General features: G+C 39.0%; 3 protein-coding genes across 3 annotated transcripts in view; 2 read left to right on the forward strand and 1 right to left on the reverse strand.

The window, feature by feature from the left end:
* The window catches only part of LOC131960895 (potassium voltage-gated channel subfamily A member 1), a 55,056-nt gene extending 49,889 nt beyond the window's left edge, over positions 1 to 5,167 (forward strand). The window contains 1 exon segment of the mRNA XM_059326161.1: positions 5,095 to 5,167. The gene's annotated coding sequence lies outside the window, so the exon portion shown is untranslated.
* Positions 5,168 to 14,987: 9,820 nt separating this feature from the next.
* Positions 14,988 to 15,489, forward strand: LOC131961169 (histone H4). Its single transcript, XM_059326439.1, has one exon. It carries the CDS (start codon positions 15,086 to 15,088, stop codon positions 15,395 to 15,397), a length of 312 nt encoding a protein of 103 aa, XP_059182422.1. The 5' UTR covers positions 14,988 to 15,085; the 3' UTR covers positions 15,398 to 15,489.
* A 611-nt stretch (positions 15,490 to 16,100) lies between these two features.
* On the reverse strand, positions 16,101 to 16,836 carry LOC131961171 (late histone H2A.2.2-like). The gene has a single exon (XM_059326441.1). The coding sequence runs from the start codon at positions 16,825 to 16,827 to the stop codon at positions 16,444 to 16,446; it is 384 nt and encodes a 127-aa protein (XP_059182424.1). The 5' UTR covers positions 16,828 to 16,836; the 3' UTR covers positions 16,101 to 16,443.

Consider the following 16,836-nt stretch of genomic DNA (forward strand, 5'->3'; position numbering starts at 1 on the left):
AAATTTCCTGCAAAAATTCATGCCTCAAGCTAGCCTGGCTGACTCCAGACTATATCACACATGAGTGGTTTACGATCCTCCAGAGCCGTTTATTGGGCGCCATTAGCTTAGCCGCTAACGGGGCTAGTTGGTAGATTCGGCTTTTGCCAAATCCTGTTTCCCAGCAACAAACATCCTTTTTGGTGATTAAGGAGTGTAAAGCCAAACGTTGTTCTTCTTTTAAAATAAACTTTTTGATCTCGCTGTAGACAGTGTTCTAGATAGTTGAAAGCATGGGTCTCAAACTGGTGGCCCGCAGGCCAATTGTGGCCCTCGTAACGATATTTTGTGGCCCCCACCTTGATATGAAAGTTTAATGTGAGTTTTATATGAATGGCACTTTACCGTGTTGTGTGTGAAAGGTCCCTTTAATTACTATTTTTGGTAATTTTGTGTCCTTTTTAAGTAATTTAGTTTATCTGTCATTTTGTATAATTTTTTAGTCATTTTGTGTCTTTTTTTGGTCATTTTGTGTCTTTTTTAAGTAATTTAGTTAGTTTTTCTGTCATTTTGTGTCTTTTTTGGTCATTTTGTTTCTTTTTTTGGCCATTTTGTGTCTTTTTTTGGCCATTTTGATACTGCCTCCAGAGTTTGAGACCCCTGGTTTAGAGCAAGAGAGCTCGGCGTCTGCAGCAGCCATGTTGGATCCGTAAGAAAACAACAAACTTCCGTCTGTCCAGTAGTACGCGTCATCGTCTCGCCGTCCCTCCCCGTTCTCTGGTTGGATACCAGAAGCAGGGCTGAGAAACGCCCATGGACACCATGCCGCCTTGAAGTTCGAAACAAAATCGAGTGTGCAAGGCATCATGGGTAAACCAGGCTAGCCTCAAGCAAAATGATCAACAATAGAAAATAAAGAAGAGAGAAATGTACAAAAACACCCCGAGGAAGTCATAGGGGTTAAAAAAATGTCTTCATCTGAATATTTTCCTGAATTGCAGCGATAAATCTCCTGAATGTGATGAAATCCAACCTGAGTTGTTTGGTTTGACTTCAGTCTGAGGTCACGATCTCAATAATCTTCATGTGTCGGTGATTAAAGTGATTCGAGGATCATCGATGATTGAGTCATTCAGAAACCTCCAGCAGGTCACCGGGAGGTCACAGCCGTTATTATGAATGAAACGTTTCTACTTTAATCAGAATCAGACAAATCTGAAGCCACTTTTTATCTTTTTACATCAAATCAGAAATTAGCAACTTTTATCTTTAAGTGAATGAAATTAAGTATTTCATTTTAGAATAATAAACATTTGTACTTTTATGACTTTGCATGTTTTATTTCATAGTACATTTTATGTTTTTGTGGAGAATTTGAGTCGTATTTTATGTATGAAAGGTGCAATATAAATACATTTTTGCACTATAAGTATTTTTGATGCTCCCTTCACATAAGTATTTTAACATTATATCTTTAAATCTTAAAGTTTTGTATATATGGTAACTTTTAATTTTTTTAATGATTTTATGGAACATTTTTGCACTTTAAAATTTGTTTTTTTAAACATTTTTACAGATTTTATCTTTAAAGTAAAAACCCAACTGTTTTAAGTATTAAACAATAATAATAACATACATAGTTACAAGTTACTGTTTTTATATATTGTATTTCTGTTTTACATAAATAATATTGAGCAACACATTTAAGGATAACTATTGTAATTTACTTTACATTTTATTGAGGGTATTATTGAGGGTAAACAATTACATGTTCTTTGTAATTTAATGTTAAATCAGTTAAATATTTGTGTGCTTTTCAATTTAAATATAATTTTGCCAAAATAAATTAATTTTATCATTAACTCAAACTCAATAAGTATCGTTAATTTTAAAAAGCAAACTGTTATTTAATTATAATGTAAGTAAGAGAATATTCTAAAGATGCTGCAGGACACTTTTGTACTTTTACTTTTCTTAAAAAAAAACCATCATGAATGCAGGAGTTTTACTATCTGCATGTTTGTTTGTTTGTTTGTTTTTGTGATTAAAGTGATCACCACTATTTTCATACTTTAAGTGTTTTGGATGCTCAAAGTTTTGTAGTTTATTTTCAAAAAGAAAACTTTTTGTCTACCAAGTACTTTAAGTAAAGACTGAAAATTTCTTTCTACTGCAGAGATTTGATTAGAAAATATTTGCAGATTGTTATTTTTAAACCTGAAGACTGGTGGCAGATTTATAAGAATTGTGCATTTTGTAATTCAAACATTGAGGTTTAAATGTCTGTTTGAGTTGTTTTTTCTCTCTGCAGCTGTAATCAAGCTGCTGATGACAAACAGCTGCTGTCTCTTCAGACTGAAAGCTGCAACAAGCTGCAGGAGGAGAAACTATCGGACTCTAGAGCTCAACAACCTTTGGAGCATGCAAGCTTTAATAACTTATGCAGCACTATTTTAAAATAAAAATTAAGAGACAAAATGTTTTTACAGGAGAAAGAAATGGGGAGAGAAGCATAAAAACCTGGAAACAAAGTTTTCAAAACAACAAAATATAGATGTGAAAATGGAGAAATGTCAGAAAATCTGTAGCTTTTTGTATTTTTTGCAGCTTTCTGTGCTTTTTTCCACTTTCTGTGCTTTCAAGTACTGATTTATCTCGTGTGTCAGCACCACCCAGAGCAACACGTGTACGTAACGCGGCTCGCAGTCACGAGAGGAGTGTTCAATAAAACAGCACAGATTTAGGCGCCAAAACCACTGGGCTGGTTTAGGACAGAAACCACCCTGGTTCGGCTCTAAAAGACAGTTTAAAGAGGAAATAAATGATGGAAATGATGTAGTTAGGAGGATGACTTGAGACACGCAAGTTACGTGAAAGTCTCTTATTTTTTATGTTAAGTTATGTTTTCACATGGACACGAACCCCTTTCTACTGGTGAAAATCCTCTCTTTGTTACCATCATTTCCATTAAGAAGGTATAAAAACCTTTAAAGGCCGTTTTCTCAATTAGCTTTTTCTCATAAATGTCAACTTCAGCTCCACTTACAGAGCCAAACTGACCTGTTTTATTCCTGACTAGATTCAATCAAGTTATGTTAAAAAAAATGATTTACATTAAAAACGGTTTACTTTGGTTTTCACATGGGACATGAACCCCGCTCTCCTGGGTGAAATTTGGCGTATTTGGCTGCCTGAACATAAAACCTACACTGAAAAAAATTGGAGTGACATTTACTTTAAAAAAGCTAGGCAAGTTTTTCCACACAGAAAGTGTTTGAAATCTTTACTCAGGCTGTTTCTAAGTAATTATTTAATAGAACCACTTATTTTTCTATGAAAATACACAAGTAAATTACCCAAAAAAGACACAAAATTACCAAAAAAGACACAAAATGACTAAAAAAGACAATGACTGAAGAAAACACTAAATTACTTTAAAAAGACACAAAATGACCAAAAAAAAGACAAAATTACTAAATTTTGTCTCGACTCTGGTGTGAATTTTGGGCGAGCCAGTTGAGATTAAAGTGTTTGGCTGCTGGCGGCATGTTGCTGGCGGCGTGTTGACACCTCGCCGCCTCCTCGGAGATCATTTGGCGAGGAGGAAGAAGAGGGGGGAGAAGAAGAGGAGGAGGTGGTGAAGGAAGTGAAGGAGGGAAAGTTCTCCTGCTGCTGGATTTGGCCCTGCAGGCTGCTGCATATGCTGCGGTGGATTACACTGATCCAACTTAAAGCCTAAGACCGTGCAATCATTCATAACTACAGGAGCTGCCGGGGCGAGCCGCGACGCTGCCGCCACCATCTGCCATCTGCTGCTGCGGCGGATTAACTTCCAGGAAGATGTTTGGAAGGTGGGGGTGGGCGGCTGTAGACCACCCTGCAGAGCCTCGCTGCCACCAGCCGCCGCACGCTTTACTGACACGTCTCACGGCTCAACTGGCCCACAAACATCTGATTCAAACTCTAAACCAGAGGTCTCAAACTCTGATTACCTGGAGGGGCTGGAGGCAGAATCAATGACCAAAAAAGACACAAAATTACTAAAAAAAAGACAAAATGACAGAAAAAAAGACACAATGACCCAAAAAAAGACAAAATGACTAAAAAATTATAAATTAGTTAAAAAAGAAACAAAATGACCAAAAGACACAAAATTGCAAAAAAAAGAGAGACAAAATGACAGAAAAAAAGACAAAATGACTGAAAAAACAAAAAAAGAGACAAAATGACCCCAAAAAAGGACACAAACATATGAAGGTGGGGGCCAATAAATATCGTCACAAGGGCCTCAATTGGCCCGCGGGCCGCAAGTTTGAGACCCATGGTCTATCTCATTTAAGTATATTAGGAAGATAAAAATACATTGATTGAAACAATGAGACTTACTAACAATAACTATTATTTTTGTACGACAATGACATTTCTCATTTTTGTGCAGAATTACTTTATTTTATTTTGAAAGTGAATTTGAATTTGAATTGCTTAACTTGAATAATTGCATTAAAAACTGAATTTGAATCACATGATTTGAATCTGTATTCAATTTGAATCATTGCATTGAAAAACTGAATCTGAATTGTAACTTATATATATATATAAATAAATAAATAAAATATATAAGCATTTATTGCACAATTAAATTATTAGACATTGTACACATTCTGGGTTCCTTTTGTGTACACATATTGTTTTATTTATGGCATCATTTTAGATACACTTATTATTTATTGCTGATTGGCATATGGAATTGTTTGTTTTATTGTTGATTTTATGTACAGCACTTTGGAGACATTTGTGTTGTTTAAATGTGCTATACAAATAAAGGGGATTGGATTGAATGAGAAAAAATAATAGTTAAGAATTGTTCCGTCATTCATCAATATAAATTGATCATGTTATTATTAATTTGACACAGGGGCCGAGGGCTTCTTCACAGTGGCCCCTGTAGGCCCCTGTGAAGAAGCGCCACTGGTTACATCCCACCACTGGTTGGGTGTCTGACTGGGAAATGGTTGCTTTTAACTGTTGTCATGCTCATAGGAGTCTATGGGTGGTGCCGTTATCACCTCTGAAACACGAAAAAAACTAAAAAATGTTTTGTTTGTGTCTCTGCAGAGAGTTGACGCCCTGCCCTCCGATCATCAGGAGAGTCGATCCGCCCGCCGGACCCTCCGCCAGGACACACACACACACACACACACACACACACACACACACACACACACACACTGCTGCCACCCTTTTTTGGAACTCTGTGCCTTCAACCAAAATTCACCAGTGATACTTCTGAAGCTTTTAGCTTTTCGTTTCTTGTTTTTTGTTTCTGGAAGCAGCACTGGGAGGATTTACCTGCCTGATGTCCGAGGGCCTGGGATCATCGTGCTGCTGCTCTCACACTTTCTCTCTGGAGTAAAAAAAAAAAAATCAAGACATGCAAATTTTGATCATTTTAACGTCCTAACGTGTTCTTTTATTTATTTTTTTGTTTGTTTTTCTACAAATTGTGTCCGTGATTTACTTCATATCGAGAAGAGAAGAAATCCCTCGCTGTGCAATATCAGTCCTGTGAAGTTGTCATGTGGATGTAGAACTTTGGACGAACTTTTTGGTTTATTTTTGTAAACGATGTTTTCCTGATTTCTATTTTTCTAAAAATGAGAGGACGGTGTGGAGACAGATGAGCGAGCAGAAGAGGAGGAATTTAAAAAAAAAATCATCTGAACACATTTAACGGGAGAGAAGACGTTCTGGTTGTTGCTGAATTTGTCCAAGTTTAGTTTTCCTCGACGCCCCCCCCCCCCCCTCCTGCTCGGACCAGAGCCAAAGCCATAGCCTATCTCAGATAACAACACAGCAGTGTCCCAAACAGCAAGAAGATGCATTCAGGGTCTCCCGGTCCGGGGCCGACACCACGGCCTCCTTTAGCTCATCTTAGCTGTTGGGTTTTTACGAGCGACGTTGTGGTTTCTACTGTACGTTCAGGGGCTTGAATCTGAAGTATTTAGTATTTCTCTACCTTTGTGTGGCCTGTTCTTGCTGTTATTTTGTACTTCCTCCTACATATCAATCAAGAAACTATAAGTGGCATGAGTATGTGCGTCGGTGAGAAGAAATGAATGAGTGTGTTCGTCAGAATGGGAGGTGAAATACTGTAAGTTCTCAAATAAAAGCACAATAATGGCGAGTTCTCCTGTGAGAGTCGGGTCGGAAATTAAAGAAGAACTAGAAAGAAGCTCGGACCGCCAACAAAGCCATCTCTCGAGGAGAAAAATGGTTTTAGTCCATTCTTAAATCCAACAGGTTCTTCATTGGTCAATATTACAACTTTCAACCAAGTCTCAAGGAAATTTGGTCCTTTGTTTTTTGTCCGTCTGTCTGCAAGATTACAGAAAAACTAACTTCCTTACAGGTAAATAACTGTTAGAAATGCCAGTTTGATAAGTTGGTTAAAAGTTCCGTATATCCGGGTGAAAACACCAAACCACTGAACACCAAAGTTGTTTTTTCTGCCTCTGAAGGTCAAAAAAGTTCTTCTAAAACTTTAATTATCTGACAAGTCGAAGCTCCCTCAAGCTCTTAAACATCTAAGACATAATAAGGCACGTTTCCATTTGGTACTTTTCCCTCTAGTGAGCCACTATGGGTGGGACTTGAGAGAGAGGATCCGCCCAACCTTACCGGAAAGTACCGACCCGAGGCAGATAACCTCTGCAAATGAATCACACATGTGCAAAATTTCCGCTGAGTAGCGGCTCAGAAAGTAAGAGTAGGAAGGAGTCTCCAAAAGTCTCCAATAACACCAGAAAAAGTCGCTAGATTTTTCGCTAGTTGCTTTTTTGAAAAAGAGTCTCTACAGTGGTCTAAAAAAAGTCGCTAAACATATTGACAAAGTCGTTAAATTGGCAAAACTGCTTGCCGCGTTGTTCTGTTGTCACATTCGGACTCCGTTGGTTAGCCGTTACAAAAGTACCTGTATGGAAATAGAGGCCGAGGGGAACGAACTAGTGGGCGGAGCCAAAACACTCTCCAAAAAGTACTCAAAGTACTCTGTAAAGACAAGACTAGAGACTGTAGGCGGTTTTGACTAAGCAAAACCGTATCGAGTTTAAGTGTTTACTCCCAAGTCGAGGCTCATTTTCTAAACTGTTCCTTATTCCCATACTTAATGAAAATATGGGCGAGGATATTAAGTTCCTAGTATAGTTTAAGTTCAGCTGACATTAGTAGACCAGTTTTTGTTTTTCCAAAAGAAAGAATTACACAATTCAGTCGATTTAAGCCGTTTTTCTTGCATATGAACCCTGAACACGGTGGTGTAGATACATCATTTCTTATTTGTAAAAGAAGAAAAGTCATCAACACGCCCGTTTGCTGGCGGTGAATTGGTGGAGACTTACCTGCTCCACTCACACATCAATCAGACATATATATATATATAGGATGATGGATGATGTCCAGTCCAACTGATTCGGACTGTGGCGTTCTCACATACTGCTCCATTGGGTAATGTCTAGATAAGTTCAGTGTTGGGGCTAAAAGTTCCTTCACTGACCTTCTGCTAATAAATGAAGTGGGTGAATGTGGTCTGAAAGACTACAACATTGATGGAAGATTCATAAAAGATCAAATTTGTCTGCCAAAGATCCAAGTTGGAAACATCAGAACTTTTTCAATCAGACGGGTTCTTCATCTTGAAAGATCTCGTGGATGTTCAGATCAAACATCTGTCCCTTTTCTACCATCTGTAAGGAAAAGGATGCAGCATTAGCCCCTCTAAAATATTATAATTTGAGATTCGTGCCTTGTAAGCTGATGTTAGGGCGCTAGTAGTTCGGCTGCCAGGAGATCTGCTCTACTGATGTTAGCAGTTGTTCACAAACTGGTGAGAAAATAATGAAAATGTGAGATTTGTTGTTTTTCGGAAATAAGATCATGTGAAGAAAATGCCTCAATGAAGATTGACCCAAAAGTTAAAAGAACACAAGTATTTTCACTGCTTTTATCTAATGAATATGCTAGAAAGACCATTTAATTCAGGCAAGTATTTCACAATAAAAGCCTTTCAAGGGAAGGGAAAGGAAGTTTGGTCGCCAAACTAATACAGGACTTTTAATGTGAAACGGCAAAGGAAAAAGGCATGCTTCTGACCAAAATATGATGAAATGTACAAAGAAAACAAGATTTTGTTTAAAATATTGCCCTAAAGATTTGTCCAAGACCAGGTCCAGTCAAGACCGAATCTAGAGCCAATCAATTCCAAATTAAGACCATAAGAGGCAATAGTGTCTTTACAATCCTAATACAGTGGTTAAGGAGTTGGAATGGACAGAAATGAATCAAACCTCAAACTGATATATCTTGTTTATAGATTGATTGATTGATCAAACGTGTCATGTTGGTAGAATCAGCCAATCAGGCAACTTTCTGTACAACTAATCCCGAATCAGCACCAAGAACAACCTCATCGATAACTGAGAACAAGAAAATACGCAATCCAACAAGGTCCGGGACCAAGACAAGTGCAAGAATAAAAAAAAAAAAAAAAAAAAAAAGTTCTTTAGACGGAGAGTGGACCGGAGCCTCCGTTTGAGAATTTACAGTACTTCCTGTTTTATTGTTTCTATCCTGTTTTTTCTGCAGTTGTGAAATGTGTTCTGTGTCTCCTTGAAGCTGCTATCCCTGTACTGTGTAGACCGGAGATGTCCAGCCTTATCCCTCAACCCCACAAACATCCTCCATACCTCGCACACACACTCACACACTTTTATTAATACTATTATGATTATTATTATGAACTGAATTAAATGCATCAGTGGATTTCAGTTTGTGCCTTTCAGGGAATCAAAATGTTCACATTTGGGATTTGTGTTTTCATCCATAAAGACTCCTTCAGAACAGTTTAGTCTTGTTTTTGATGAGTTCGGAGACAGGAGGACATCGGAGTGCTGCAGGAACGAGTCCTGGAACCAGGGAAAGTGGAAAATTAACATGGTGGCAAAACAACTTCCACCGTTAAAGAAGCGTCTGTAAATCAGAATGTCGCAACCCGCCAGTCAGCTTGATCTGTTCAGTCTGATAACTTCTGGAAAGTCTAGAAGAGCCGTAAGATTAAATTGTTTTCACGTTTCAGTTAGCAGAGCGCTAAACGGGGAGAAGTCTTTGGTGAGCAGCAGATGAAGTTGACCTTTTTCTGGCTTCCTGCGCCACTGAGCAGCATTCATAGGAATGAACAGAGCCCTGTCTCCAACTTTTTATACATCCACAACATTCTTGCACTTCCTGTTCTCTCGTCTCAAAGTCAGGTTGTTTTATTTCTGGTTCGCTGCATTAAAACAAGGTCTGTGAAGAGTTTTCTATGGTTTGTTCTGACGTAAAATAAGTCAGTAAATATCTCACTCTGAATTCTGAAAAAGAAACAAAACACACTGTTGCTAACAATTAGCTTAATAAAACTCCAGAGGTTGTCAAAGTTTCAACATCACCAGGTAGCTGCTCCTCAAATTGAAACTTAATCTCCTCTAAAGTGGAAATACTTTTCACATACATTGGTGCTGCGTATGTGTTTAAAAAATGTAATGTATAAACACTGAAATAAAGTTTTAGATCAATCAATATATGTTTATGAGAGTTACATCAAACTGTTTATGAGTAAAGTTGTCGTGGTGCAGTTTGTGTATAGCTTCAGTATTTCTCTTCTGCTAAAATCAACCAGATCTGCAACCTAAACGGCAGAACAGACCGTTTGTCAGCACCACCCATAGACTCCTATGAGCGTTTGGCAGGTCACGGTTAAGAGCGCAGCTGCAGTTTCTGTTGATTTAGACTCCAAAACCACTGAGCTGGGTTTAGGATAGAAATATTCCTGGTTAGGCTCCAAAAGAGAGTTTAAAGAGGAAATAAATGATGGAAATGCTGCAAGTGAAGTAGTAACGAAGACGACTTGAGCCACGGAAGTTACGTAAAAGTAACAGAAGTTACGTGAAATAACGTAAGTTACGCCAAAATAACGGAAGTTACACAAAAATAACGGAAGTTATGTACGAGTCGTATTCTGCTGCCTGTACAAACACCCTATAATGTTGTTTTTGAGGGGAGATGAGTCACGCAAAAATAATGAAAAGGGTTATTTATTAAGCTTATCTTGTTAAAAGAAAAACATGAGTATTCATGAACTTTTGTTTATGTTTTGGTTTTTGGCTTTTTATTGAGGGAAACCCTCATGTTGGCCTACAAAAATGTAATTTCTGCAGCACTCACTCTAAAAACTGCTATCATCTGGACTAAGCTATCAATTTGCTCACTATTATCACCCATTATTAATATATTAAATTAAAAGATGGAGGGAAAAATCCTGCCCGACTTTATGGGAACCTGTTGGTTTAATTTTTGATGGAAACACTCATCAGAGGCACAAACTGAAGCTCCACAAATTAGTTTTTGTTTGAATTAAATCCACATTTTGCAGCATTTTCTAACATTTCTTGAGAAGCGACCATTTGTAGGTGAACCTGCAAAGTGTAACGTCTTTTTTTCTTTTTTTTCTCAATGCATGGTTTTGATTGAGCGCAGCCCTGCATCCATATCCACCAACAGTAGTGGAGGTTAGTTCCCTTTCTGTGTGGAGTCCGTAGACTTTGCTGCCTGTGAGTGTGAGTCTCTGCCTCCATCGAGTTCCTTTCTACTGACACCAACCTCCCAAAACAAACGCTGCCAAATTGGTCTGAATAAGCCAAAAGTTTCTGACGTTCTCTGTGTTTTAAGTGGTTTAAGTGTATCACATGTTAAACCTCATCCCGTTAATGTTACATTGTGTTTTTAACAAAAAAGAATCCTGTTTGTTAAATTGTTGATAATATATGCAGAAGAGTTATCAAAATAAACTGAAACTAACTTAAAATGTGGTTTGTGGCTGGTTGCATTTCTTTGTTTGTCCACAAGATGGAGACATTTTCACATTTATATCCAACTCAGTGTCCACATACACACACACACACACACACACACACACACACACACACACACTCAATTTATCATTTAATTAAAGTGTATCAGGGTTTTTAACATTATGATATCATGATATGAAGTCTGTTCTCAGGCTCGTTTATGTCTCATAGGTTATTGAAGCAACTTAATACTAAATGTTTCCATTTTTTTTAATATCAATAACTGATAAAAAATGGTGAAAAATTCCTCCAGAATCCAACCTCATATCACAACAAAGTCATAGTATATTATGCTATAAAATGTCGGAGTCATCATTGTGTTGCACGCCATAAAATGTAAGAAAAAAGCTGATTTTTGCTTCAAAGAATGAAATAAAAACATTTAAATCCAAATTAAGGGAGCCACAGATTAATATATATGTCTTTACGAACATATTCTCAAACATTTTACAGTTACGAAGTATTATTCTAACCAGTATTTATTTATATTTTGGTGTTTTTCAAGAACAAAATACATTAAATGGTTTATATCAGTGCACCCCCTGCACCACACCACCCCCGTCACCTCCGCCCACCCCCCCACTGACTTTGACCACAGACCTTTTCACACCTCCAGTCCCCAGGACATCCACACATCCCCCACAGCCCCCCACCACCTCCAGCAGCAGACACCTCTCTGCACCATCACCGTCGACACCCCCCACCCCCCAGTCTGGACTACACATCACTTCCAGCCAAGTGAGGAGAGAGCTGGAGAGGCTCAAGCAGAGGAAAGCTGCTGGACCGGACCGCATCAGCCCTCATGTGTTGAAGGCGTGTTCCAGCCAGCTCTGTGGAGTTCTCCAGCACCTCTTCAACCTGAGCCTTCACCTTCAGAGAGTGCCAGTGCTCTGGAAAACATCCTGCCTGGTCCCAGTGCCCAAAAAAGGACGTCCTGCTGCACTGGAGGACTACAGGCCAGTAGCACTGACCTCCCACATCATGAAGGTCATGGAGAGACTGGTCCTGGCACACCTCAGACAGCTGGTGTGCCCACTACAAGACCCCCTGCAGTTTGCATATCAGCCCCGTGTTGGGGTTGATGATGCAATCATCTACCTGCTGCAGAGGGCTCACTCCTCCCTGGACAGACCCAACACCTCAGTCCGAATCATGTTCTTCGACTTCTCCAGCGCCTTCAACACCATCCAGCCTAGACTGCTGAAGGCCAAACTGGAGAGCACACAGGTGGGCGCTCCCCTCATCACTTGGGTCGATGACTATCTGACGAGCAGGCCGCAGTTTGTGAGATTACAGAACTGCGTGTCTGATCGACTGATCAGTAACATCGGCGCCCCCCAGGGGACTGTACTGTCCCCCTTCCTCTTCACCACATACACTGCTGACTTTCAGTACTGCACTGAGTCGTGTCATCTGCAGAAGTTCTCTGATGACACGGCCATTGTGGGGTGTGTTGAGGGCGGAGGGGAGGCTGAGTACAGGGACCTGGTGGACCGATTTGTGAAGTGGTGTGGGGAGAACCACCTGCAGCTGAACGTGAGGAAGACGAAGGAGATGGTGTTGGACTTCAGGAGGAATAAGCCCCCGCCCTCTCCTGTCAGCATCGGTGGGACAGATGTGGAGATGGTACCATCATACAAGTACCTGGGGGTCACTCTGGACAATAAACTGGACTGGTCCACCAACACTGAGGCCGTCTACAAGAAGAGCCTGAGCCGGCTTTACTTCCTGAGGAGGCTCAGGTCCTTCAATGTCTGCAACAAAATGCTGCAGATGTTCTATCAGTCTGTTGTGGCGAGCACCATCTTCTTTGCTGTGGTGTCCTGGGGGGGGCATCAAAGCAAAGGACGCCAACAGACTGACCAAACTGATCAGGAAGGCGGAGTCTGTTGTTGGCTCCAAGCTTGTCACCCTGGAGGAGGTGGTGGAGGAGGTGGTGGAGGACAGGATGCTGGCAAAACTGCTGGCTGTCATGGACAATCCCTCCCACCCCTCCACAAAACACTGGACAAGCTAAAGAGCAGCTTCAGCCACAGACTCATACAACCTGCTGCTCCAAGGAACGATACAGGAAGTCCTTCCTTCCTTCTGCAATAAGACTATACAACTCATCTACCTCTGCCAGAACCAACATTACTAAGATGCACTAAACCTTTGCACTAAATCTATGCACGACACTTTGCTATGTTATTAATATTATTACTATTATTATTATTATATATACTGTTGCTGCCATTATTACTATTATTACTATATACTGTAATATACTACTATTATTATTATACCGGCCTTACAGGCCTTATTTATTATTATTATTATTATTATATATTATATTACTTTACTTGTAATTACTCTATTTATATTTTTTCATTTTACTTTTATATTGTTTATTATCTACTATTACATATTATATTATATTATATATATATATATATTATATACTGTACTATTATTATTATTATATACCGTCTAGTCACTATAGCATTGTTGCCATCATATCACCAGTTTAATTATTACCATCATCTTGCCAACCATCCTACCAACTGATGATGTTCTTTTCTTAACTTCTTAAGTGTCCTTGTTCTTGTTCTGTTCTGTGTTTTTTTCTACTGTTGTTTTTATTTATGCTACCTCAGTATTTTATTCTATTGTATTTTATTGTACTTGAATACCGGACTGCTGTGACAACCGAATTTCCCTTCGGGGATGAATAAAGTAATCTATCTATCTATCTATCTATCTATCTATCTATCTATCTATCTATCTATCTATCTATCTATCTATCTATCTATCTATCTATCTATCTATCTATCTATCTATCTATCTATCTATCTATCTATCTATCTATCTATCTATCTATCTATCTATCTATCTATCTATCTATCTATCTATCTATCTATCTATCTATCGATACAGAAAAAATGGATGTAAATATTTACCATTTCAGATCATTTCCACTAGATGGTGGCATTGGTTGGTTCTAGTTGGAGCCTAAAATATGATTCAGACAGACTGTTTGTCATATCCGCAATAAGTATACTTTGTTACAGCATGTTGAAGCAAAATATACAAATATAATAATCAGCACATTCTGGAAATCTGCAGGGTTATTCAATAAAGTACACATTTGATTATTTGTTTTAACAACATAAAAGAGAAGAAAAAAAAGAGTCATACATAACTGTTAAAGCAAATACTTGATTGATTGTGAACAAAAACAAAAGGCAAATATATAAAAATATAGGTGCAAAACAATATGTAGAATAACATTCAACAATAACAAAAGTTTGTTTAATTATGAGGAAATTGATGATCTTTTGTTTTGTATAAAAGATGCAACACAACAATGAGAACATGTGCAAATTGTGAAAAAATGAGTGTTTAGTAGCACAAGAATGTACAATATTTAATTTTAAATACAAGAATATGGTTAATTCACAATGTCCATGTAAGATGAAGCAAAGTGCAGCAGCGCTTCATTAAACAAACAGCACAAAATGAATGAAGAAAAAATAAATACATTTGTTACTCAAGGTCTGAAAACGAAAAATGACTGAAATAGCTGTGGGTGAACAGTTAAAAAGCAATTACCCACTACAAAGAACATGGCAATAGTTTGAACTCTTAAAGTTTTGTTGGATTAAATAGTTTTCAAAGTTGCATTTTGAGTAAACAGACATGAACCATATTAATTAAAACACAAATTACCAGCTATGGTGTTGAATATTAAACAATTATATTTTGGTGCTCATGTTAGAACTTAATGTTTTGCTTTATTTTGAAGGTTTTCTTAACCGGAAATATGGCTTTGTACGATCTCTGGGTTATAATTAATGTCTGATTAGACTACTAACAGCCGTTTGGTACCATAATAAGATAAAATAATAATAAAATAAACATAAAATAAATGTTGGTTCGTTTAGGTTAAGTTTCCAGTGAGGGTGATCTATATAAACTGCATCGTCATGGTTTGCTTTTATTTTGAAGGCGAGTTGTATAGCGGAAATGCAGTGGTTAACAGCCGCGAGCTTGAGCAGAAAAAAAGGCGGGCTGAGCTGAGGCTGCCTGTTCTCTTCTACGTCCGCAGTTCATGAATAAATCCTCAGAGCCTTCCGACCAGCAGCACATTTCTTTGTGTTCATCTCGACTGAAGACTTGAAAACATGTCTGGACGCGGCAAGGGAGGCAAAGGACTCGGTAAAGGAGGCGCCAAGCGGCACCGTAAAGTGCTCCGTGATAACATCCAGGGCATCACCAAACCCGCCATCCGCCGTCTGGCTCGCCGCGGCGGAGTCAAGCGTATCTCCGGTCTGATCTACGAGGAGACCCGCGGTGTGCTCAAGGTCTTCCTGGAGAACGTCATCCGTGATGCCGTCACCTACACCGAGCACGCCAAGAGGAAGACTGTGACCGCCATGGATGTGGTGTACGCTCTCAAGAGGCAGGGCCGCACCCTGTACGGCTTCGGAGGCTAAACACCACGAGGCTGCTCCAACAACACAACGGCTCTTTTAAGAGCCACCCACACACCTCAAAGAGACGCTTTCTGTTCATTAGTAACATTTTATTTTTTAAATTGGATCAATTTTTATAATCGTAGTGATCATGCACTACTGATCCATGGCATTATAGATAGATAGATTACTTTATTCATCCCCGAAGGGAAATTCGGTTGTCACAGCAGTCCGATATTCAAGTACAATAGAATAAAATACTGAGGTAGCATAAATAAAAACAATCGAAAAAAACACAGAATAGAACATCAGTTGGTAGGATGGTTGACAAGATGAATGTAATTAAACTGGTGATATGATGATGGAAACAATGCTATGGTGACCAGACGGTATATAATAATAGTACAGTATATAATATGTAATGATAGATAATAATAGTATATAGTAATAATAGTAATGGCAGCAACAGTATATATAATAATAGTAATTATGCTTGTCATAGTAATGTACAGAAGAGAAGACTTAATATATATAATTAAACTCCAGCTTATGCGTGTGTACAGTCATTTAAAATGAATAGACTTTTTTTTTTTTTCTTCAGGTTCGGTACATTCGTTTGGACAAATGTAGAACAAAAATGTTAATGACACCTGCATGGATCAGACTATTTAGGCAAAATACTTTAATACATTAGTAGATATAATAGCGTCTGCTAAGACTCAAAATAGAATACTGTAAACAATACACCATATATTATAGTTCTTAGTATAGTGTATAATAATCTTGCATCCTGTATCCATGAGTGCTAAACATGGTGGGGAGATGTTTAACGTATAATTTTGAACTTGCGATTTGCGAAATCATTACATGAATTTACCACAAATTTGTTAACCATATGTTTTAGTAGTGTTTTCACTATTATATAAGTGGGACCTATAATATAGTTTCTTGACGCTCAATGTAAAACGTTTTTTTTCATTGAAGTACGGAAGGAGCACTCTTTCAGAAGAGGTGGGTGGCTCTTAAAAGAGCCTTTTTGTTGTTTTCTCCAGCAGTCAGAGAGGTGTTTACTTCTTGCCGGCGGCCTTCTCGGTCTTCTTGGGCAGCAGGACAGCCTGGATGTTGGGCAGCACACCACCCTGAGCGATGGTGACTCCTCCCAGCAGCTTGTTGAGCTCCTCGTCGTTGCGGACGGCGAGCTGCAGGTGTCGGGGGATGATCCTGGTCTTCTTGTTGTCCCGGGCGGCGTTTCCAGCCAGCTCCAGGATCTCAGCGGTCAGGTACTCCAGCACCGCCGCCAGGTAGACCGGAGCTCCGGCGCCGACACGCTGAGCGTAGTTGCCCTTCCTCAGATGTCTGTGGACACGACCCACGGGGAACTGGAGCCCGGCACGGGAGGAGCGGGACTTGGCCTTCGCTCTGGTCTTTCCGGATTTGCCTCTTCCAGACATGATTGTTTT

This window comes from Centropristis striata, chromosome 22 (assembly GCF_030273125.1).
Source record: "Centropristis striata isolate RG_2023a ecotype Rhode Island chromosome 22, C.striata_1.0, whole genome shotgun sequence".
NCBI classification, from domain to species: domain Eukaryota; kingdom Metazoa; phylum Chordata; class Actinopteri; order Perciformes; family Serranidae; genus Centropristis; species Centropristis striata.

Bases quoted from the DNA above. Each gene is read 5' to 3' on its own strand.
- LOC131961169 (XM_059326439.1), top strand. From the start codon at position 15,086: ATGTCTGGACGCGGCAAGGGAGGCAAAGGACTCGGTAAAGGAGGCGCC.
- LOC131961171 (XM_059326441.1), bottom strand. From the start codon at position 16,827: ATGTCTGGAAGAGGCAAATCCGGAAAGACCAGAGCGAAGGCCAAGTCC.